This window comes from Scyliorhinus torazame, chromosome 11 (genome assembly GCF_047496885.1).
Source record: "Scyliorhinus torazame isolate Kashiwa2021f chromosome 11, sScyTor2.1, whole genome shotgun sequence".
Lineage (NCBI taxonomy): Eukaryota > Metazoa > Chordata > Chondrichthyes > Carcharhiniformes > Scyliorhinidae > Scyliorhinus > Scyliorhinus torazame.
In genome coordinates this window covers 210,790,406-210,815,346 of record NC_092717.1, presented here as the reverse complement: position 1 = coordinate 210,815,346, position 24,941 = coordinate 210,790,406, and the positions used below count along the sequence as shown (strand labels likewise).

Here is a 24,941-nt window from a genome sequence, read left to right as displayed (position 1 = left end):
CCTGTGAGGCAGCAATGCTAACCTCTGACTCACCATGCTGCTCATATAGGATTCACAAAACGCTTGACAGGCTGACGAGGTGTTTCTTCTTGCAGGAGAGTCTAGAACCAGAGGGCACACTCCCAGAGTAAGGGGTTGCCTATTTAAGACAGAGATGAGGAGGAATTTCTTCTGAGGGCAGTGCACCTGTGAAATTATTTACCGCAGAGAGCTGTAGAGGTTGGGATGTTAAATATATTCAAGGCTAAGGTGGACAGATCTTTTATCAAGGGTTATGGGCAGAAGGAGGGAAAGTGGAATTGAGGATTCTATCCGATCAGCCATGAACCCATTGAATGATGGAGCGGACTTAATGGGCCGAATGGTCAACTTCTTCTACATCTACTGGCCTTATTAGCTCCCCATTGTCACTCTCTAAAGGACCAACACTCACTTTACTTACTCTCTTCCTTTTTCAGTATCTGCAGAAACTCTTATTATCTGTTTTCCCATTTATAACTAGCTTCATCTCATACTCTAATTTATTTCTCCTGATTAACCCTTCGGTCTATCCTTTATATTCTGACCAAACATATGCGCTGCCACTCATCTTTGCGCTGTTACATACTTTTCCCTTAAGTTTGATACTTTCTTCAACTTACTTCTTTTTATTTTAGGAATATGCTTATTCTGAATATTAATGTTATGATGTTATGTTATGCCCAGAGGCTTCTTCACTGCAAGATAATTAATTAACCCTGTCTGATTACACATTACCAGGTCTAGAATAGCTTGCTCTTTTGTTGGCTCTAGAATGTGCTGCTCTAAGAAACTGTCCTAAAATTACTCTGTGAGCTTGCCTTCCAGACTATCTTTACCAGTCCGTTTCATTTAATCTATAAATTGATTAGAATCACCCATGATTATTGCAGTATTTTACTTACAAGCCCCATTATTTCTTCCTGTATACTCTATCCTGCTGTCTTATAGTTACTGTTGGGGAATTTATAACTAATCCCACATGTAATTTCTTACCTTTGCTTTTTCTAATCCAAACTAATTCTGCAACTTGATATTTAGAACTAAATTCATCAGTCACTATTATCATGTCATGCTTAATTAACAGAGCTAAACCCCTCCACCTTTTCCTAGGATCCTATCCTTCTAAAAAAGTCATGCACCCGAAAGGTCTCAGCTATTGTTATCTTGCAGCCATGTCTCTGTAATGGCCATTGGATTATATGTATTCATAAGTATAAGCGTTTATTTCTATTTGAGCTGTTAATTCATCCATTTTGCTACAATTTCTGCACATAGTTTGATGCAGAGACTTTAATTCTGTCATTTTGCAATTTTTGCAAACTCAGGTCTTACCTGCTCATGCATTCTTAGGTTTCGAAGATTATCATTACCTTTATTACTACCTTGCTCTCTTGCTCTTCCATTTCCCTTTAATTTCCCACATCTCCCCTCATACCATCCCAACACCGACTGCCCCCCACCATCCCACCACAAATCCCCACTATTTAGTTTAAAGCCAGCTCTGAAGCCCTAGTTAAAGGACTTGCCAGAACACTCATTCCAGCATAGATCCGGTTAAGGCCATCCCAATGGTACAACCCCCACTTTTCCCAGTACTGATGCCAGCTAAGTAAGTGAGTTCTTTATCTCATTGCAACACCTAATCAGGGGTAATTTAGGAAAGCACTGTTTCCCACCTTCACCAAAAGTGTCCATCTCTTTACCTGTGTTCTCTTCAACATTGGGAAGATCAAGTGAATAACTGTGAAGACTGAGAAGGGCCTATTGGGGTTTATGTACCAATCTCTATGCCAACGATAACCAGTGCTTTTCAGTTACAAACATTCAGCTCTTTGGTTTGAGTTTTCGACACGTGGAGCAAATTGTATGAAACAGCTTGTTTTATACCAAGCCTATTCCCCCTAATTTTGTCAGCCCAAAACAAGTTCCCAAATCAACATAAAAGGCAAAAGGAAATCTAACTAAACTCCTTTTGTAACTCTCTGATACTTGTTTTAAATAAGGGATCTTGATGGTGAGACCTTTGAGCTGAAATCATCCTCTGCAATATTGGTATTTGATGTTAAAGCACCTTTTGTATGAAATTCAGTTAACTGCAAACGTGTTAACCTGGTTAAACAAATCAATACCTCCATCAAAATGGACTGTGGAATTTTGAACCAGTGTGTCAGCTATTATCGCAACATGATTTCAGATCCTTCTTCAGACTATGTTCACCCAGCGAATATGTTATGTTATACTTTGGGACACAGGAGCTATGATTACAGAACAGGGAGCTGTGTATTAACACAATAATGGAAAAGTTGTGTTTCTGAATTTTGAATTTTAAGGTGCAGTAAAAGTGTGATGATCCACTGTGAGTTTTTCCCCAGGTCAATAAAGTGCTTCATGAAAGCAAATCACAGGAGAAGCAAACATTCCTATCTTGCCCTAAAAAAATTGCCTACACATTTAGCAGAGGGAAAAATAACAACTTAATTATCATATTTGTGAAAGCAAAATTAATAGTGAACATGCTTCATTCCAAATTATCCATTCGTGCCTCTGCAACCTGGTCAGCTTTCCATTGCATCAAAATGATTTCTTACTTGAGAAGGAATGTATTCAATTGCCTCTTTCATCTTCCCGGCTAAATAAGGTGCATCAAGGTATTATTCTCCATCTTATTAAATATTAAAAGCAATCCCATGGTTTTGCTGTGTCCCTTTTCCATCTCTGATGTCCCTTTGAGCAAAACTCCATTGACGCCAAGAATTTTTGCTCTCTTTACCTACACGCAGGCCCACCAGCCTGTCAGTTTAATGGGCCTTGTTAGTCCTGCCATTCCCACCAGGGCCCTATTGGTCCAGCCTCTCCCATGACACAAGACAATTGCTGACCAACATCCAAGGAAGAAGAAATTGTCATTCTGCAACACATTCAACGTTGTACAAGTAGAAAGTGCATTTTGTCCAATGTCAAATAGCAATATCAAATGAATGGGAGAATTGAGTGCAAGGTTGCTGTGTGACTCCTGAGGACTATTATGGGCATTTGGTAACTGGTTTACATTTTCTTAGACTCCTGAGGGGAAAAGCTTCCAAATGTGAACACAATTTATATATTGATCTTAGTTGATTAGAACTTTGCCTTATTTTCCCTATTGAGCTAAAATAAGTTACAGTGTAATATTTAGACTTCAGTATTTATTTTTCTGCAGGTAAATCCATATGAAGTGTGACATAACACCATTAGTACAAATCATTAATTAAACAAATTTGCTCAGACTGATTTTAAAAATAAAGGATAATTTTAATACTTTAAATATTTTTATAACTTAAGATTTACTAGGCTATTTAAAACCCTGGGCAGGATTCTCCGACCCCCTGCCGGGTCAGAGAATCTGCAGAATTCTCCGGCGCCGGTTTTTCGGCGGGGGCGGGAATCGCGTTGCACCAGTCGGGGGCCGTTGGCAATGGCCCCCCCCCCCCGACGATTCTGTGACCCCTGATGGGCAGAGTGGCCGTCCGTTTTCGGCTGGTCCTGCCGGCGTAAATCAAACCAGGTCCGTACCGGCGGGACCTGGCTCTGCGGACGGCCTGCAGAGTCCTCGGGGGCGCACGGGGGGATCTGGCCCCGGGGGGGGGGGGGGGTGCCCCCACGGTGGCCTGGCCTGTGATCAGGACCCACCGCTCCGCGGGCGGGCCTGTGCCATGGGGGCACTCTTTCCCTCTGCGCCGGCTGCTGTCAACCTCCGCCATGGCCGGCGCGGAGAAGAAGCCCCCTGCGCATGCGCTGGGATAACGCCAGCACACGCTGGTGCTCCCATGCATGCGCCAACTTGCGCCGGCCGGCGGAGGCCCTTCGGCGCCGGCTGGCACGGCGCCAACCCCGCCAGCACCGGCCTAGCCCCTAACGGTGTGGAGGATTCCGCACCTTCCGGGCGGCCTGACACCGGAGTGGTTCACGCCAATCCTTGGCACCGAAACGGCCCGCCCCACCGGGTAGAGGAGAATCCCACCCCCTGAGTCTGTTCAGAGCTGCTAAATAAATTTTGTCCTCTTATCCTTCCAAAACGTCATGTGGATACAGCCTGGATGTTATTGTTGGTAACAATACCAGATGGATACTTGATGTATTCATATGACATTGTTTTCTGTTATTTAGTGCAGGTGTTAGCATTTGCTAACAGGCTAAATTTCAGTCTTGGTTGAATGTTCCTCTAAGTTGTAAGGTTGTGGGTTATGATCGGCAAAAGAGGTAAGAAATAGCATAAAACTAAAGAAAAGAGCAGACAAAAATGCAAGGAATAATGTAGATCCAAAGGACCGGGTTAGATATAGAGAACAGAAAAATGAAGATAAAACTTGAATATTGCTGAAAAGAAAGACATCATGTTGAAGCTTTTCATTTTGCACATATCAGGACAAATGCAAGAATGCCAAATTGCAAATCATTGCAACAATTTATACTTTTGGAGAAATGAATGCTGATTGGTTGGAACATCCACTCTGATTTGCCAAGTTGTTGCCATAGAGAAGACGGTGAGGAACCACTGGATCGCCAAGGCTCTGGCCATTCAGAAAAGGAGGAAGGCCTGATCATATTCCTTTTAATTGCAAAGAATTAGTTTTTGTGTGCGAATGTACGTCACTCTAGCAAACATAAAAGAGCCGCATTTTGAGTTTGACTGATGACCTTAAATTTATTACGAAGTCTTACAACACCAGGTTAAAGTCCAACAGGTTTGTTTCGATGTCACTAGCTTTCGGAGCGCTGCTCCTTCCTCAGGTGAATGAAGAGGTATGTTCCAGAAACATATATATAGACAAATTCAAAGATGCCAGACAATGCTTGGAATGCGACCATTAGCAGGTGATTAAATCTTTACAGATCCAGAGATGGGGTAACCCCAGGTTAAAGAGGTGTGAATTGTGTCAAGCCAGGACCTCTTCATTCACCTGAGGAAGGAGCAGTGCTCCGAAAGCTAGTAACATCGAAACAAACCTGTTGGACTTTAACCTGGTGTTGTAAGACTTCGTACTGTGCTCACCCCAGTCCAACGCCAGCATCTCCACATCTTAAATTTATTGTTAGTGTAGCTATTAGTGCACTCAGGATTGTTCAGCAAGTGTCCAATCGCAGAATCACATTGAATAGTGAAGGTTCTGTCTACCATACCATGGAATCATAAAATTGCTACAGTGCAGAAGGAGGCCATTCAGTCCATCAAGTCTGCACCTACATTCTGAAAGAGCACCTTACAAGTTAGCACCTACATTCTGAAAGAGCCCACTTGCCTGCGCGATCCCTATAACCCCACCTAACCTGCACATCTCTGAGGAGAGGTTGAATAAACTTGGTTTGTTCTCACTGGAATGAAGGAGGTTGAGGGTGACCTGATAGTGGTCTACAAAATTATGAGGGGCACAGACAGAGTGGATAGTCAGAGATTTTTTCCCAAGGTACAGGGGTTAATTACTCGGGGACATAGGTTTAAGGTGCGAGGGGGAAGGTTTAGAGGAGATGGACGAAGTAACGTTTTTACACAGAGGGTAGTGGGTGCCTGGAACTCGCTGCTGGAGGAGGAGGTGGAAGCAGGGACGATAGTGACATTTAAGGGGCATCTTGACAAATATATGAATAGGATGGGAATCGAGGGATACGGACCCCGGAAGTGTAGAAGATGTTAGTTTAGACTGGCAGCATGGTCGGCGCAGGCTTGGAGGGCCGAAGGGCCTGTTCCTGTGCTGTACTTTTCTTTGTTCTCTGGACTGTGGGGGGAAACGGAGCACCCAGAGGAAACCAACGCAGACACGGGGAGAATGTGCAAACCTGGTGGAATGCCAGATACGTAGGTGGATGTCCCAATAATTCGCTGATCAAATTAAATAACATGTTTCTTCCTCAACAAGCTTGTGCTTTCAAAATCCAATATAAATTAGCTACTGTTAGATGTGATTCACAATTGGGCAACGTTTGTTGAAAAATCCTGAGTGCATTAATAACTACATAAATAACTAATTTAAGATAATCAGTCAAGCTCATAATGTGGATAATTTTCCACTTTCGAGAGGCCATGTATGCAAGGGCCCATTCTTGCAAACGAAAGGAAGATTTTCGAGGCTTGCGCTCTTTTTAATTGTAACTTTATCGCAGTTCCATCATTGTCGCTGGATCAAAATTCTGGAACTCACTCTCTAACAGCACCGTGGGTGTACCCACAGTACATGGACTAAGCAGTTCAGAAAGGCAGCTCACCAGCACCTTCCTAAGTGCATTTGGAGATGGACATAAAAATGCTGGCATAGCTGGCCATGTCCACGTCAGGCGAAAGGCATTTTAAAATAATTCCCCAAAGGTTTGCAGAACTTATAGTTCCCTTCTGGCTGAGGCATTGCTATGGAGAAATCAATCAGCATCGACTTGCTAACCTTGGGTGGCACAGTGGTTAGCACTGCTGCCTCACAGTGCCAGAGGCCCGGATTCAGTTCTGGCCTTAGGTGACTGTCCGTGTGGAGTTTGCACGTGCGCCCTGTGGCTGCGTTGGTTTCTTCTGAGTGCTCTGGTTTCCTCCCACAGTCCAAAGATGTGCAGGTTAGGTGGATTGGTCTTGCTAAATTGCCCTTAGTGTCCAAAGATGTGCAGGGGTTAAGGGGTGAAGCAGGAGAGTGGGCATGTGTGGGGTGCTCTTTCGGAGAGTTGGTGCAGACTAGATGGGCTGAATGGGCGCCTTCTGCTCTATAGGAATTCCATTTTTCAATCAGTAGCCTTTGCAGCTTACAGTTTTGCAATTTGTTGTGATTGCTTCAAATTTGGCATTCTTGCATTTGTCCTGAAGAGTGTAACATGAAAAGTTTTGACAACATTTTTTTTTCAGCAATGGAAAAGGAAGATGACAAAGTAAGTACTTCAAAAAGAATTACAAAAATAACTTTGCAAGAAATATCAAGATCAACACAAAAGTTTGTCCAATTATATTTGAAGATAAAAGGTTGTCAAGGATAATGAGAGCTCTTTAAATCAAAGTGGGGGCAATATTGTAAACAGAATTAAGTAAATGGCAGACCTGTTGAATAATTGCATTGTGCCAGTCTCCACATTTGAGAAGTAGAGTAATGTACCTGACATTCCATTAAAACTAAACGCGATTCCAGGAACAGAACTTACTAAAATTAACATAATCAAGGAAATAGTATTGGAGAAAACAATAGTAACTAAAGTCTGACAAATTCCCAGAAACTGATGGCTTCCTACCTAGAGTATTAAAGAAATTAAGTGAGGAAATCACAGCTTCTTCAGCTAAAATCTTCCAAAGCTCCATCGATTCTGCAATTGTCTCTTTTGATTGAAGCATTACAAATGTTACTCCATTATTTTAGCAACTTGAGAGAAAAAGAATCCGGGAAATTGTAGACCTATTTGTGTAATATCCGGTGTGGCCAGGTTATTAGAATTTATAATTAAGTCAAAGTGTCAAATCATTCAGAGAAATATGAGCTGATTAGAGAGTCAATAAGAATTTGTAAAGAATAGATCATGTCTAACAGATCGAATGGATTGTTTTCAGGAAGTAGCTAAAGTAGTAGACAGTGAAATGGCTACAGATATAATCTACATAAGCTTCCAAAATACATTTAATAAAGTAGCAGATAAGAGACTGTTGGCAAAAATTAAAACTCATGAAGTCAAATGATCAACCTGCTGAGGACATTGGTTAACTAGTAAAAAAAAATACAGTTGGGTTATTGAATTTGTACTCTGACTGCAAAGAAGTATCTAGTGTTGTCCCACAAGAACAGCACAGTGGTTAGCATTGCTACCTCACAGCACCAGGGACCCAGGTTGGATTCTGGCCTTGGGAAACTGTCTGTGTGGAGTTTGCACCTTCTCCCTATGTCTGTGTGGGTTTCCTTTAGGTGCTCCGGATTCCCTCTCACAGTTCAAAGATGTGCAGTGTAGGTGGATTGACCATGAATAATGTTACAGGGGGTTACAGGGATAGGGTGGGGCAGTAGGCCTAGGAAGAGTGCTCTTTCAGGAGGCCGGTGCAGACTCGATGGGCCAAATGGCCTCTTTCTGCACAGAAGGGATTCTATGAAATAGCTAGTGGTGCCCCACAAGAAAAGAGGAACAGGAGTAAACTGTTTAGCCCCTCGAACCTGTTCCACCATTCAATGAAATCAAGGCTGATCTGTGACCTTAGTCCATATGCCTGCCTCTCTTATCACCTTTGATTAACAAAAATCTATAAATCTCAAATTTAACATTAAGAATTGATCTAGCATCAACTGCTATTTTCAAAATTGTTCCAAAATAGTACCTCCTTCACTGTCGCTGGGGCAACATCCTGGAACTCCCTCCCTAACAGCACAGTGGGTGTACCTGGCAGCGGTTCAAGAAGGCAACTCACCAGCATGTTCTGAAGGGCAACTAGGGATGGGCAATAAATGCTGGCCTAACCAGCGACACCCACATCCCATAAATTAATTTTTTTTAAAATCCTAATTTCAGTCCTGCAAGTTCTTGCGCTAATTTTTAAACTATGCCCCCAGTCCTAGACTCACCAACAAGTAGAAGTGATTTATCTACCCAATCTTTTCCCCTTAATACCTTTAATATTTTGATAAAATAACCCCATAGCCATCTGGATTTCAGGGATCACAATACTAATATGCGTACATACATTACAACCCTAATATAGTGTACAGTGGTTAGCACTGCTGCCTCACAGCACCAGGGACCCAGGTTGAATTCCGGCCTTGGGTGATTGTCTATGTCAAGTCTTTCCGTGTCTGCGTGGGTTTCCTTCGGGTGCTCCGGTTTCCTCCCACAGTCCAAAGATGTGCAGTTTACTTGGGGTTACTGGGTTAGGGTAGGGGTGTGGGCCTAGGTAGGGTGCTTTTGGTCGGGTCGGTGTTGTCGACCCGATGGTCCAAATGATCTCCTTCTGCTCTGCAGGGGTTCTATGGATATTCCTGGTAATGAGATCCTTCGGGTCCAAGTATCATTCTGGTAATTTATGCTGTGCTAGGACCTGCGATGGGATCTCAAGTATTCACTATATTTGTTAATGACTATGATAACACAGAACAGTGCCACATATACAAGTCTGCAGAAGTTGAAAAGATTGGTAGCATAATAAAATGCATAGACAGGAGCATAAAAGTACAGAGAAATTAAGAGATCAATTGAGTGGGTAAAATTGCGGTAGGTGGGTTTCAATGCAGGCAACTATGAAGTATTCATTTTGGAATTTGAAAAATGGTAAAAAGCTAGGAAGAATGGAGGTCCAATGATATTTTGGAGTCAATATGTACATACATTAAAATATAATGATTCGGTACAGAAAAAAACTCAAAAAGGTTAATTAAATGTTAGCCTTTATCACTTGAGGGCTAGAATACAGAGGGAGTTTTGCCTCAACTTTACAGAGCCCGGTTTGATCACAGTACTGCACAGATTCTGGGCACCAGGCCTCCGGATGGCCCGAGTGACCTTGGATAGAGTGCAGAACCGATTCACCAGAATGTAACCATGGCTCCAACGGTTAGATTATGAGGAGAGTTTACAAACTGAGGAGAAATAAATTATGTTCCCTGGAACTTGGAAGGTTCATGAGGGCAGCAATGCAGCACAATGGCTAGCACAGTTGCTTCACAGCTCCAGGGCCTCAGGTTCGATTCCCGGCTTGGGTCACTGTCTGTGCGGAGTCTGCACGTTCTCCCCGTGTCTGCGTGGGTTTCCTCCGGGTGCTCCGGTTTCCTTCCACAGTCCAAAGATGTGCAGGTTAGGTGGATTGGTCATGATAAATTGCCCTTCGTGTCCAAAAAGGTTAGGTGGGGTTACTGGGTTGCGGGGATAGGGTGGAGGGGTGGGCTTAAGTGGGGTGCTCTTTCCAAGGGCTGGTGCCGACTCGATGGGCCGAATGGCCTTCTTCTGCACTGTAAATTCAATGAGTGATTTGGTTGAGTTTTTAGTGTTTTTGAAAGGAACGAATAGGGAAGATAGACAGAAACGTTTTTCTGCGACGGGTGGTGCAATGACATGGGCAATAACCTTGAAATCAAAGCCAGTCCATTCCAGGCAGAAGTTGGGAAAGGCTTCTTCATGTGTTAAAAGCATGGAACACCTTCCCACAAAAATAAATAAATACTACCTCAATCAGTAATATTAAAAGTAAGCTTGGCAGGCTATTGCTGGGCAAAGTTCAAAGGGGTATGAATCAAAGGGTGGAGATAGGATGCAGGTCACACATGATCACGTTGAATGTAGGAACAGATTTGAAGATTTGAATGATCTACTCCTGTTCCTTTATTGTCCCCTTCCTGACTGTAGCAGGTACTGCCTATTATTCTCCTGTATGATGTTCCATTTTGATACTAGCTATCTTCATGGCTTTTCTGAGCAAAATTCTGATTTGATTTCCAACTTGTGCTAAATTTTAGGTCATTTCCTCCGACATCGTATGTCCAATAATACTGGATGAGAGCTATTTACACTGCTTTTATCCAACACCCTTTGCATCCAGGTGATATAAAATATTGACCAATGATGGCACCCAGCCTCTTATATACTGCATTGCACCAAAGTGTTTGAAACAAGATAGTGTTCTATTCATGGATAGTTCAGTCAGTAATAGTGTTGAGAATTATAGAAATGTGCTGCACAGAAGGAAGCCATTTGGCCCATCGTTTGGGTGATGATTGAAAAAGAGATATCTGACCGAAACTCACTTTCCAACTTTTGATCCGTAACCTTGTGGCATTTCAAGCACTTTATGATGATGAGAGTTTCTCCCTTAGCTGCCCTTTCAGGCAGTGAATTTCCACACCACTATCTATGTAAAAAAATGTCTCCTCAAATCTCCTCTAATTCTTCTACCAATTACAGCAAGCTTGTCTTTTGAAAGCTCGAAGGTTGCGGGAGGAAAAAAACATTGAAAGAGGCAAGGATTAGAATCCATAGAATTCTACAGTGCAGAAGGAAGCAATTCAGCCCATTGAGTCTTCACCGATCCTCCGAAAGAGCACCCTACCTAGGCCCACTCTCCTTCCCTATCCTTGTAACTCAACCGACCCTGCACATGCCTGGACATCAAGGGGCGATTTAGCATGGCCAACCCACCTAATCTGCATATCTTTGGGCTGCGGGAGGAAACCGGAGCATTTGGAGGAAACCCAGACTGATAAGGGGAAAAAATAAAAACTGCACACAGTCAACCAAAACCGGAATTGAACCCGGGTCCCTGGAGCTGCGAGGCAGCAGTGCTAACCATTATGCCACCGCGCCACCCCCTATCCTCACAGAATATGAGGCTGGACATCAATTTACATTTTAACCCGCCGTCTTAGAAGATGTTAGAAGCCCACAACAAAATCTGGCATGTTATATTGACATGATTATGTTCTTCTGTGCTTCAAGTAATGAAACCTGGACTTGCTAATGGATAATAACCTACTTTTGTTTTGATTTGAGAACCCAAGGCAGAGACATAAACTCATTGTGGAGCATAACACAGAGGTTAAAAAAGCAAAAGAAAGGACAAAACATATCTGGTAGTCATTAATAGGTAATTTAGATCTAATCTATCCCTTTAAAATATCAAGGACAAATGGGAAAGTAAGGCAAAGGCAGGGGCAAAATGCTCTCATTTTGAGATTCACGAAATCAATACGTTAGGGCGGTTAATGTGCAGTCTTTCCTGCTTGAAGTGATTTCATTGTGAAATTGTAATCCTTAAGATGCTCGAAGTGAAAGCAAAGGTTATTTACACAAGCCATTGCCTTGCCATAGCATATGGACGCTATAATTCCAGAAGCCAATCACTGAGGTCAATAGACTACAGGAAACATCAAGATGTTGACGGTTTCCATCGCTATGGATACTCCTTATCTCAGACAGGTAAGTGGTGAAACACACAGTCCTTGTTCAATACTAACTCTTTTTCCAGCCCATTGTATGTCTGCCAAAGCTTTCCGTATGAAAATGCTTCACTATGTTGCTCTGTCACCTCTAAACCTGCATGACCTTTCTTTTTTGTTTTCCATGCCTTGCTGTGAGTGGAATATTGTTTATCCAAGTTGATTTCCAAGAGGATTTTAAAAAAAAATCACACATACTTTCACTTTAAAATATAACGGGCCCCGGGAAAGGCATAACTCACGCCTTAATATTTTATTACAGGTCTCCTGTGGGTAATTAAAGGGTTAGGATTTAATCAGAAAGTGGATATTCTCGCCATAGTTTGAACTGGTAAATTATAACTGGATAGCTAGAAAGTCAGGGGTGTTTCTACTTCAATTTAAATTTGATTAAAATTTCACTGAATCTAAAAAAGAATATCATGTGCAAACTGCACGCAATATTAACAGATTACCAACTAACTTACTGTTTTAAATGCACATGAAAGTGTTTGAATCCCGCAGAATAAGACCGTCATTGTGAAGTAAAATTCATAAGCAGTGGAAGATTTGGGATCTTTTTGAAGCCTTTAACGAATTTAAATTACACAACTATTTATATCGTGCCTTTCATGTCACCAAATACTTCAGAAGGAGGCCTGGAATGTAAGGCTTCACCCACTGCTGAATGGTAGCACGCTGGCTTCTGAATCAAGAGGTTCATCTTCCACAACAGAGACATGAGCACAGAATATTGACTGGTACTCCAGTTACTACTGAGTGAGTGCTGCACTGTTGTAGGGACTGTCTTTCAGATGAGCTGTTAAGCCATGGCTCCAACTCCACCTTATCAGGTGGATGCAAAAGGTCCCATGGCATTGTCCTGAAAATGTATGAGCAAAATTGAAGTCCACATGATGAATGGGGCAGGCATGAAATTGCTCCTGAAACAGAGATGAGTGGTGAATGTTTTTTTTTCAGAAAAAAAACTTGTCACCAGGCGCCAATATTAGGACAACTGTTCAGTTTCATCTGTTTTACCCATCAGGACTTGGAAAATACAGGGCATAATTTTAAAGTTTGCAGATGGCGCAAAACTAGGAAATATCATCATAACCAGTGATGACGTTAGGAACAGCTTTAGGAAGATATACTAATGCAAAATACTGCAGATACTGGAAGTCGATTTTTGCCGGGCGCCCAATTCTTTGCCCAATTATGATTGACTTTGCCAGCGTTGCGGGGTGGAGAATCCAGCGCAGAGTTAATGACTGGAATTTAATGTTAGCCAATGGGACAATGTGGTGGGCGAGTGCAATGCACAGAGTAAAAAATGAAGTTTCAAGCTCCCTACATTGGGATAGGAGCACCGAATACTCCTGGCAATGTGTTGGAAGCAGGTGGGCAGTGCCCACAGCACAGGGCGGTAAGCAATGGCTTTACATGCAATGAATACTTACTGAAACACAGGTTTCTGCGATTCAATGCAATTTAAGTTGGAGACTCAGAGGAAACATCAGGCTTTGTTTTCAGGACAGGCTAAAGATGATGTGGCGTTTGTGAGGCGGTTTTTCAAGATGAAAGGTGGGCCAGTTGAAACTGTCTGTCATTATTGAGAGCATTTGCTGGAAGAGGGGGAGGAGACCGAGAAGCATCATGGAGCGGGGTGCGAGTGATTAAAGGAAGGTTGAAGGTGACCGATGGTAGGTTGAGGAACGTTGCATGGAGGACTAGGGTCAATGAGAGTAAGACCAGAGTGTGCTTGAAGAGCACCAGCATTTGGCTGAACCATTCCCACTTGTCCATAGGTATAAGGTTTTGGCTGAAACCCAGGTTACCAGTGGAGGACATAGTTTCTGCCCTCTGTTCAATTTCAGGAGGCAAAATTGGACTTGCCCACACAATGTTCCTGGAACTGCACAGAGGAAGAAAGGTCCTGTACAAGAGCAGCCTGAAAGTCAACAAGACCCTGAGGCTGGCCAATATGATGGAGGCAACTGGCAGTTCAATGATGAGGACCATCCTAAAGTCTATTGCAGTCTCCCTAACTTACCTGCAGATGACTGAGAGGCAATCCCAATGACAGCTGTGGATGCCTAGTGAGGCAAGCACTGATCTGTGGGCTCTACCCCAGCATAACCTGCAGACCTTTGGAGCAAGAGGGAGATCATTGCTAGTGGCTTTAAAAATCACTGTGGTAATGTACACCATCAACTCACTCCAAGGCTCCATGGATGGTTTGTGTCTCATTTCACGTTGAATCATAGAGATCGCAAATGTGTTGTTCAATAGGTCCCAAGCATTTGTGTACTCCAGTACAGATCCAGGGAGGAAGGCTGGAAGATCAGTGGACTTCAGTTACTTTCGCATAGATGCAAAGGGTAATATGCTACATGCATGTGGTGATCAGAGCTCCCTGTGTCGTACATATAGGATTAAAGTGGGTCCGAGTCACGCCCACATAGTTATGTAAGAAGACACATGACCCCCACCCAGGGTCAGTCAGGTTTTGGATAAAGTAGTGTGTACCAGCAAGCATGGCGACAGCTTTTAATTTGTACCCTTTTATGTACTTGCAAATAATTCTAAAAGTTAACAAACGCTTACAGTTAGCCGGTGTATGACTGCTAAGAGTTCTTTAGAACTATTGGACTGTAACCAACACCATGAAACAATCTGCAACCTTCCCAAACAGAAAAGGTCAATGAATCTGTAATTGGTGTGCAGCTGCAGCGACATATCCTGCAGGTGCCTGCTCGGTTCCCAGGGGGCTCTCATGATTCATACATTCTTCCCAACTCTCGGGTGCCACAGCAATCCCCTGTGGAGATGGACTCTTGGTGACAGGGGCTCTCCCTTCAAAAGCTGGCTGATGACACAAGTCAAAACCCTTGAACTCCAGCGAATGAATGTTATAATGCTTCCCATAGTTCCACAAGGGCTATAATAGAACACACTATTAGAATCTTGAAAATTAGCCTGGACTGCTCTGGCCGAGATTTCCAACATGCGCTTCAAAGAATTTCGAGAATGATAGTCGTGTTTAGTAGATGGGGCGGCCAGGCCAGCTACTGCCATAGAGGAATCGCACTCTTCATCAGATGCGAATGATGAGAAAGATGCAGGAATGCCTTCACTACTGGTGTTTCAGCATCAGATGCCAGGTCGATGGAGAGGCACAAAAGGGAGGCACTCATTTTGAACAGGTTTCAACAGCCATGATGGCTTTGAAGACCAATTGCTGGGCTTTATACCATGTGACCAGTAGACTAAACAGCTAGTTTGTGATGCAGAACAAGACCAGCAGCGCGGGTTCAATTCCAGTACCGGCTGAGGCTATTCATGAAGGCTTCGCCTTCTCAATCTTGCCCCTCGCCTGAGGTGTGGTGATCCTCCGGTTAAATCACCACATGCCATGAAAGGGTGGTAGAGGGAGGGTATGAAGAGTGGGGGGAGTGCAGGGCGGGTATGAAGGGGCCTCAAAGGGGAAAGCAGCCAATGATCATCTGGTGACTATGGTGAATTTACCTTACCCATGTGACCCATTCATATCCACCGGCATCAAATCACCAATGGAACAGAAAAGCCACTCCATCCTTGTTGCCCCAATTGCAAAGATGCAAAATTTTCCTTTTACACATTTAGGGCGGCTCCTTATCATGTAAGCAATGTAACACTTTGTGCTACCCTTCTATTTGTATGGCTACAACTTCTTACATTTATGCTTACGGTCATCATGATGTAGTGCAACTCTGACATCCACTGCTGAGGAGACAGGCTGTTGAATACAATACACCATTTCCTAGAATGACCTTGGTTGCCATTCTCAGGTTGCCAGAGGCCTTGGAGGAGCCAGCTTACTGAGAGACTCCTACATGGGTGCAGGTGCATTCTCTTTGGTCTTGCCCACTGGAGGCACTGCGGTCATTGGCAAGGGGCTGAGGGCTAGCTGCTGCCCATCAGAGCTCCCTGAGAGAAAGCCCCCTGACATCCCTCCTCCATCTTGGTGCATGATGAAACCAAGATTAACTTAGGGGACGAGGCACCTGCAGGAAGGTCCAAGCACATCTTGTCGCTCTCTCTTATTCAACACTGTATTGAGCTCACAGCCAGAGTGGCAACATGCAGGTCCGAACTCAGTAACGATTAATTGGTCTGCTGGACCTGGGTCTCTATGATGGTCACCAACCGTGCTTGCCCACCATAGAATGGGAGAACCCGTTGCTTGGATGGACTCCTCCACCATCCAGAGTTGATGAGGTGTGTCTGGGCTTATACAAGGCATTTGACAAACTTCCATTTAAAAGGAGTGTCAACAAAGTGAGAGCCCATTGAATAAAAGGGACATTAGCATCATGGATAGAAAATTGGCTGATTTGTAGAAAACAGAGTATCAGTGAAAAGTTGACTTTCGGACTGGAGGATGATTTATCGTGGGATTCCAAGGTCAGTGTTAGGAGACCTGCTGTTCTTAATGTGTTAATGACCATGACTTGGGTGTAAAGGGCACAATTTCAAAACTTCAAAGTCTTGTGCCCTGCAGGAATAGTAGAAACCTCGAGAACATAGAGGGCGTGATCTAATGGAAATATTTCTAAGGACTCGATCTACTGGCCACACTGCACCCGAAAAACAGCGTGCCATGGTGCATCATGGCTGGTAAATGACAGGACTCCCTGGTCCCGGGATCTACCCAGATTGCCATGTCTCACGAGATCTAATGCAATTTTGTGAGACGTCGCAATGTGAAACCCGCCCATTGTGGGCGGGATCACTTTTTGGCAAACCTGCATATTAGAGCAAGGCAGCAAGTCTCACTTTAATATCATAGAATTATCATAGATAGAATTATCATAGAATTTACAGTGCAGAAGGAGGCCATTTGGCCCATCGAGTCTGCACCGACTCTTGGAAAGAGCACCCAACCCAAGGTCCACACCTCCACCCTATCCCCATAACCCAGTAGCCCCACCTAACACTAAGGGCAATTTTGGACACTAAGGGCAATTTAGCATGGCCAATCCACCTAACCTGCACATCTTTGGACTGTGGGAGGAAACCAGAGCACCCGGAGGAAACTCACGTACACACGGGGAGAATGTGCAGACTCCGCAAAGACAGTGACCCAAGCCGGGAATCGAACCTGGGACCCTGGAGCTGTGAAGCAACTGTGCAGTTCCTTGAGGTAACCAAGGCATTGGGATCTATCCCCTTCACTTGGAGACCTCAGGCGAGTGCCGTTCAGTACTGGGCTCCACAAATGGGGACCAGACGGAACGGTACTCATGGGTATCTCCCAGGGGTTTGGAGGCCCCCAAGTGCATTCCCTCTAGTCAGGGTGGTGCCACACAGACACCCTGGCAGTGTCACCTTAATGCCAGCCTGGCACTGCCCAGGTGCCCAGGTGGCACTGCCAGCTGGTGGGGCATTGCCCAGGTGCCAGGCCGGCATTCCCAAGGCACCAAACTGGCATTTTATTTGCGACAGTGATCGGTGTGGGGGGTGACCAGAGGGCCCAGAGACCCCCTTACAGTGAGTTTGGGCTTCGAGGGATTCGGGGCTCACGTCGGGTGCTCGAGAGATCAGGACGCCATTTAAAAATGGTGTCCCGACCTCACCCTGCACTGAGGGGTTTTGCCAAGGGGGGACTCCTCTGTGCAGGAAACAGGACTAATTGCGGCCATAGCGGCGTGTGCCTGCTGAGGGTTCATATTTAACAGGAGTCACATAAGATAGGGTTGCATTTCTCGTTGCTGTGAGCGCTGGGAAACACATGGCTAAGTGTCATTTGTGGCAGGTTTTGCTTGGAGTTTCTCCCTGGCTCAGTTGGCGAGCACTCCACCGCTATCTAACCACATTTAGCCACATTTTGGGCCCTAAGGAGTTTCTCACCAGACTAGCCCACATTTAGAACACGATCTACCGCCCACATTGTGGCTGAAAGTCAGTGCGCCATGGGGCAACGTGGCCGTTAGATTCCGGGAGATCCCTTAGTTACGGGAATAGGGTGCGGGAGTGGATCTAGGTAAGGTGCTCTTTCTGAGAGTCGGTGAAGACTCAATGGACTTAATGGCCTCCTTCTGCACTGTAGAAAGTCTATGATTCCAGAGTGAGACAGCTAGTCTCACTTTAATATGCAGTTTCCTGAGGTAACCGAGGCATTGGTATCTATCCTTTTACCTTGGAGACCTTGGTAAGCGCTGTTCAGTACTGGTCTCCACAAAGAGTGATCAGGTGGAACGGCACTCATCCGGGTCTCCCAGAGCACCAAGGACCCCAAGGTGCTTGCCCTCTGGGAAGATTGGCACCCTGGCACTGCTGGTGCCAGCCTGGCAACCTGGCACTGCCAGCCTGGCACCATTGCAGTGTCACCTGGGTTAGATAGCGGGGAGTTTCTCAGTGCTCTGAGCATCTGGAAACACCCAGCTAATCTCGCACTATGGGACTTTGTCTCCATTCGGGTGAATCGTGGACAAATAATTATTTTCATCACTGAGGAACTGAACTCACTGGCCAGACTGGGTCCTCAGAGATTGGGCCATTTTTTAAAGGGTGCCCCAATCTCTAAGTGGGCTTCTCCCCTGACCCATGATCAATGTCACCCCCCACACACTTGGGCATTACCCCACACCCCCCATGTGATGGGGTCGTTGAGGTCGATCTATCCTGGCCTTCCTGCCATTTGGGGCCCCCTTTCCAAGACCCTCACTCTTCACCACCCCCAACCTTCCAGAGGCCCCATCATACCCGCCGTGCACCCCCCCACCCTTCATACCCCCCTCCACCCTTCATTCACAGTATGGACCCCCAGGCCTTGCCCCTTAGCAGTGCCACCCTGGCCTGGCACCAGGCAAGCTGGCACTGCCACCCATGCAGTGCTCCTTCTGGCTTTGGAGTGCCATCTGGGCACTGCCAAGGTACCAGCCTGGCAGTGCCCAAGGTTCCTGTGTTAAATGGAGAGAGCAAGGGGGCCACCATGCCCTGTCCCTGAACATGCAGGGGCGTCCAATGGCCCAGGAGACCCCCTGGGTGCGTTCCGCCTGGTCCACTTTTGTTTAGGCTAGTACTGAATGGTACCCTGCTTGGGACTCCCTGGTGAGGCTGATAGTTGCCGGGAGCTGATAGGTCCCGTGCCAGCACGCTTAAGTGGGTTTGAAACCTGTTTATATGTGCAAGGCTTGGTCCCGCCCATTGCAGGTGGGATCCTAATTGCGACGCCTCCCGAAACCTGTGTAGATCTTGCGAGGCATACTGGCTGTCGGGAAGCCCACGGGAGGACTCTCTCAACACCTACTGGCCACATCACACTCCCGATCAGGCGCAACACGGCCGGTAGATCGCACCCAGACAGTCTGTTGGAAGAGGTGGACAAGTGGCAGGTGAATGTAGGGAAGTGTGAAGTTATACATTTTGGCAGTAAGAATAAGGAGAGGCAATATAAAATTAAAGGAACAATTCTAAAGGGGGTACAGTAGCAGCAGAGATATTGAGGGCATGTGTAGAAATATTGAAAATGGCAGGTTCAGAAAATGGTGAACAAAGAACAAAGAAAAGTACAGCACAGAACAGGCCTTTCAGCTCTCCAAGCCTGCGTCGACCATGCTGCCCGACTAAACTAAAATCTTCTACACTTCCGGAGTCCGTATCACTCTATTTCCACCCTATTCATGTATTTGTCAAGATGCCCCTTAAACGTCACTATCGTTAATATGACATCTGGGGTTCTGAACTTTCTGAATAGTGACATAGAGTACAGAAAAAAAGCCTGTGTAAAACAATGGTTCAGCTTCAACCTGTGTCCAATTCTGGGCACTACAAGGAAGGATGGGTTAGAGGCAGTACAGAGATGTATGAGAATGTTTCCAGAAATAAGGAACTTCAATTATGTTGTTAGTTTTTTAATATTCTTTCGTGGGATGTGTGTGATGCTGGCTAGGCCAACATTTATTTCCCATCTCTAATTGTCTTTGCGAAGGTGGTGGGTGTACCTTCAATCGCTTCAGCCCCTGTGGTGTAGGTACACCCACTGTTAAGAGGGGGAGTTAAGGATTTTGACCCAGCGACTGAAGGAACGGCGATATATTTCCAAGTCAGGATGGTGAGTGGAATTTGCAAGTGCTGGTGTTCCCATGTGCCTGCTGCCCTTCCCCTTCTAGGTGGGAGAGGTTGTGGATGGATGTGGCATGGGCTGTCGAAGAAGCCTTAGTGAGTTCTTGTATCTTGGGGATGGTACTTTGCTGCCACCGTGCATTGTTGATGGAGGGAGTGAAGTTTAAAGCTACGGATCGGGTGGCAGCCCGGGGGTTTCCCGACAGCGTGGGTCTGCCCCACAATGGGAAACCCCATTGTCCGTCTGGCGTAATGGAGCATCCCACCGGTGGGGTAAAACAGCAATGTGGCGGGGCGGAGAATCCAGCCCCATATACCTGAGTACACCTTGACAGTACTGCACAATTCATGTGTGTGCCTTCTTGACTCCTTCGATTAAAAGTGAAAATCAGGAGAGACATAGAACGGATGGCTGGATCAATAGCCTCTGTTTCATACAGTTGCTCAAAGTTAAAAAACTACTTCAATGTATTCTAGTCCCGTGAATCCTGATGCAACATCATCCCTCACAATTTAGCGACCTAAAAGATATTTGTCAAAAAATGTCTTGTCATTCTTCTTACACTCTGCTCTTGCCCTCACATCTCCCCATCCCAGATCAACCTTCTTCATGCCCCACCTCCTTTCCCCCAACTGCCACAGTATCTCCCCCTCCCATCTCCTCCCCCTGCCCCTGTTCACGATGTACTCCCTGGTCTCCTACCCCCTCCTCCAGGCTCATCTCCTCCCCTCATGTCGCCACACCATTCTCATCCCCTCCACCCTCATCTCCTCCCTTTGACACCTTGCCCTTGTCTCTTCCCCTCCACCCCCTCCCTCTGCCCGTCCAGCACCACCCCTCCCCCAGATAATGCTGGGAAAGGCAACACTTTAGACTAGGCTTTCCCCCAAGCCTTGGCACCCTGACATTGGAACCAGATGGGAATGACAAGACCGTATTTGCCAGGCACCAAACTGGGTCAGCTGCTTCGAAAGAGAAAATGCTGGAAGATCTCAGCAAGTCTGGCAGCATCTGTAGGGAGAGAAAAGAGCTAATGTTTCGAGTCCGATGACTCTTTGTCAAAGCAGCTGTTTTCTTGGAGGCAGCCTCTGGATTTGCTGTCCTATGAAGGCAGTGGGCGTGTTCCTGAGGCGGCTGGCCCAACCAGATGGCAAACAACTCTAGGCCTCAGCAGCCACACCGAGAGAGGTGGATGCCGCTGCGCAGGTCAGAGACCAGGAGGCCACCCCGTCGGGGCTGGTTTAGCACAGGGCCAAATTGCTGGCTTTGAAAGCAGACCAAGGCAGGCCAGTAGCACGGTTCAATTCCCGTACCAGCCTCCCCGATCAGGCGCCGGAATGTGGCGACTAGGGGCTTTTCACAGTAAATTCATTTGAAGCCTACTTGTGACAATAAACAATTTTCATTTCATTTCAATGGGAAATGCCCTGTGAGCAGCGGGATGCTCAAAATGTTTAAATATTTCAGAGGACCAAAGCAAGCAGGGCCCTCTAATCAGAGGAAAAACCCTCTGGTAGCATTGTTTGGACTGTCGGTACAGCCAATTCATCTGGGAGCCCCTCCTTGGGGATGGCCAGTTCCGATGGCTACCCCACTGCCTCAGGAAGACCACATGTGCATACAGTGGGAGGGCTGCTCTGCTGCCAGCAAAATGGCAACAAGCATTCTAAATGGCCCCTAATTGGGACTTTAAATACACAGGTTGCCTTCCCCCCTATCTTGCACCGGGTATCTGATCTGCATTTCTGTCTGTCCTCAAGAAACCTCCCTGGCAGTGGGAATATATCAGCGAGCCATCACAGCACATCTTCCTACCTCCAAACGATCTCCACTCTTAGCAACCCAAGGCCGGAGAACTCCTGACCTTTACCTGTGGGCTGGGGAAGCTGGAAATACTACCCAGATCAGGTGATATTCGGTTACTGAAGGAGTAATGCTCTTTTACACCGTTCCAATAGAAACATAGAAAATAGAAGCAGGAGGCCATTCGGCCCTTCAAGCCTGCTCCGCCATTCATTATCATCATGGCTGATCAAGTTCAATACCCTGATTCCGCCTTCCCCCATATCCCTTGATCCCTTTAGCCCCAAGGAGCAATAATGGTTCTGCACCTTGAAATCAGAAATTAAACCAACCTTACATTACTTTTCTCACCAGCATCTGCCATCTTGTGTCTTTCTGTATGAGATTGTTAGTTTTATGCCAATACTGTTGTGCTGTGCACTTATATCTGTTATAAACTTAATTTATATGCATCATTTATAGTCATGCAGAAGAGATTTTGTTAAAGAGTCAAAAAATCCAGCAAAATCTTTTTTGTCACTTCAATGGAAATTTATTGAATATGGAATTGCATTTGATGAATAGCACAAGAACATTGGAGATGACCCATGACTCTTGCAATTTTTTCACTTTCTGAAGTAGTTTCCAAACCCATTTTTCGTGTAAATAATTCCAAACCGGTAACAAAGGCACCCATGCAAAGCGTGTCACTCAATTCAATTATCTAACTATTATTGCACAAGATAAAAGATTTTGGATGACTCGGTGAACTGCACAATAGCAACTGAATTGAGATGTTCAGGTAATGACATACATCAAAGCTTGAGGTACCTAATCATCACCCATTTGCCGAGCTTCAATTAAGTGCAATAACTGTCTGATACTACCTGGTTAGTAACTGAGTGCTTTCCACATTTATGCAGCCAGTGTTTTCAATGGTCACACCTTTTTATGCAACTGGCATCATGCAGCACTATCATATGAACTAGATATTGATAACAAAAATTTTATTGGACCTCAAGATCAGGGGCTGGATTCTCCGATTCTGAGGCTATATCCCCATGCCGGCGTGGGAAGGATGGCGTTTTACACCAGAGAAAATGGCGTAAAACAGCCACCGATTCCCCATTTTGCTAGGAGCTAGCATACCGGCAGTGTAGAGAACCCGGCTTGGAGAACTGCCAGGGCCGTGGCCACGCCGTACCACATGGCGGAGGCTGCTCACGGATCCGGCCCGCAAAGTAGTGCCTCCCCTTTGGCCGGTTCGCGCACCCCGGACCACTCCCTCACAGTGTCCCCAGCCCCGAATAAAGTCCACCCCTGCCCGCGGATCGGCCCTCCCCCAATTGTGGTGGTGCTGGACTGAATCTGCAGCCGTCACGCTGAGTTCCCGACAGATGTGATCACACGCAACCAACGCCATCGGGAACTCGGCCGGTCGGGGGCAGCGCATCCGGCAATGTCCTGAGGTCGTCGATACGTGGCATGCCATACTCTCTGAGTACGCTGCTTTGGAGGGGATGGAGCATCGCGAAAGTGGCGCCGCCCCTGATTTGGTCGGGAGCTGTGATTCTCCGGCCGATCGCCAAATGCGATTTCACGCCAGGGACTGGAGAGTCCGGCCCCATCTCTTTTGAAGCTGATCCCCCCCCCGTCCTCCCCCCGTCCCCCCATCCTCCCCCCACCACCGTAAAGTTCTTCCTTATAATTCAAAAATTATAAACCAGTTCCAGCACTATGATATCTTAATTGTCTCTGCTTGGAAGACTGAACTGATCTTGGGACAAGTGGATTATGGACAAGGGGAGTTATTGATCGTATCATGCTGCAATTTAATTTCTAACACCAGTCACAGATGTTCAATCAGAAGAACATTTCAGTCTTCCAAGTAGTTTGTGGCTCTGTTAAAAACGCTGCCAAAGCTTATTTTGTGGTATTGCATTGCCAGTGTGAACTGTTGCACCGTGTTTCAGTGCTCTTTTGCACAGCTTCAATCGTCGCATCTAGTGCAGTGTGGTTTGTGGCTTTACTCATAACTGTTTGGTTTGGTGGTTTTGTATAACTTGAAATAATGGTTTTCTTGCAGACCAGTTGGATACATTTTCTTGTACCTCTGGAGATACTCTATGTACGCTCCTTTAGGGAATTACTAATGTTGAGACAGAGTTAAGATTTTAGAGTGTCTGCTCCTGCTAATAAGGTAGCATTACTTTGAGTGGGAAATATTGAACAGAATATCAGCCTGAGGCTTTTCGAGCCTGCCCTGCCATTCATTATAATCATGGCTGATCATCAAATTCAATACGCTGATCCCGCCTTCTCTCCATCCCTTGATGCCTTTAGCAAAAGCTATATCTAATTGCTTCTTGAAACCACCCATCGTTTTGGCCTCAACTACTTTCTGGGTTAATGAATTCCACAGATTCACCACTCTCTGGATGAAGACATTTCTCCTCACCTCAGTCCTAAAAGATTTACCCCTTATCCTCAAACTATGATCCCTCGTTCTGGACACCCCCACCATCAGGAACCATGGGCGGGATTCTCTCAGCCAGGCTGGGCCGGAGAATCGCCGGACCGGGTGCGAATTGCGCGACGCCGCCCCGACTCAGTCCGCCGATTCTCCGGAGAGCAGAGAATCAGCGCCATTGGCGCCGGCGCGGTCAGCTCGGTGCTGATCGGGGGCCGCTCTACGGGGCCCCCCCCCCCCAGCGATTCTTGGCCCGGGATGGGCTGAGCGGCCACACAAAAAATCCCGCCGGCGCCGTTCACACCTGGTCTTACCTGGCGGGACCTCGGCATTAATGGTTTGGGGGGGGCGGCCTGGTGGGGGGGAGGGGGGTCCGACCACTGTGGGGGTCTCCGCTGTGACGTGGCCCACGATCGGGCCTACCGATCGGCGGGCCGGCCTCTCGGCTGGGAGCCTCTTTTGTTCTGTGTCGGTCCCTGTAGCCCTACACCATGTTGCACCGGGGCCGGCGCGGAGAAGGGAACCACCGCGCACGTGCGGCAATGTCCCACTGTGCATGCTCAGACCCGCGGCGCCCATCTGACCCTGTAGGGGTCAGAATCACTGCTCCTGAGGCCATGTTGATGCCGTCGAGAAACGCGACGGCGTTTACGACGGCGTCAACACTTAGCCTCAG

General features: G+C 46.1%; 1 protein-coding gene across 12 annotated transcripts in view; it reads left to right on the top strand.

The window, feature by feature from the left end:
- adgrb1a (adhesion G protein-coupled receptor B1a) overlaps positions 1–24,941 on the top strand; it is an 888,347-nt gene that overhangs the window by 250,445 nt on the left and 612,961 nt on the right. For 11 of the 12 annotated variants that reach the window (XM_072468272.1, XM_072468276.1, XM_072468275.1 and 8 more), the window contains exon 4: positions 11,797–11,904. The exons of the other annotated variant lie outside the window; for it this stretch is intronic. In XM_072468272.1, the coding sequence (XP_072324373.1) occupies positions 11,797–11,904 (108 nt within the window). The remainder of the gene's footprint in view (positions 1–11,796; positions 11,905–24,941) is intronic. 12 annotated transcript variants of the gene reach the window in all.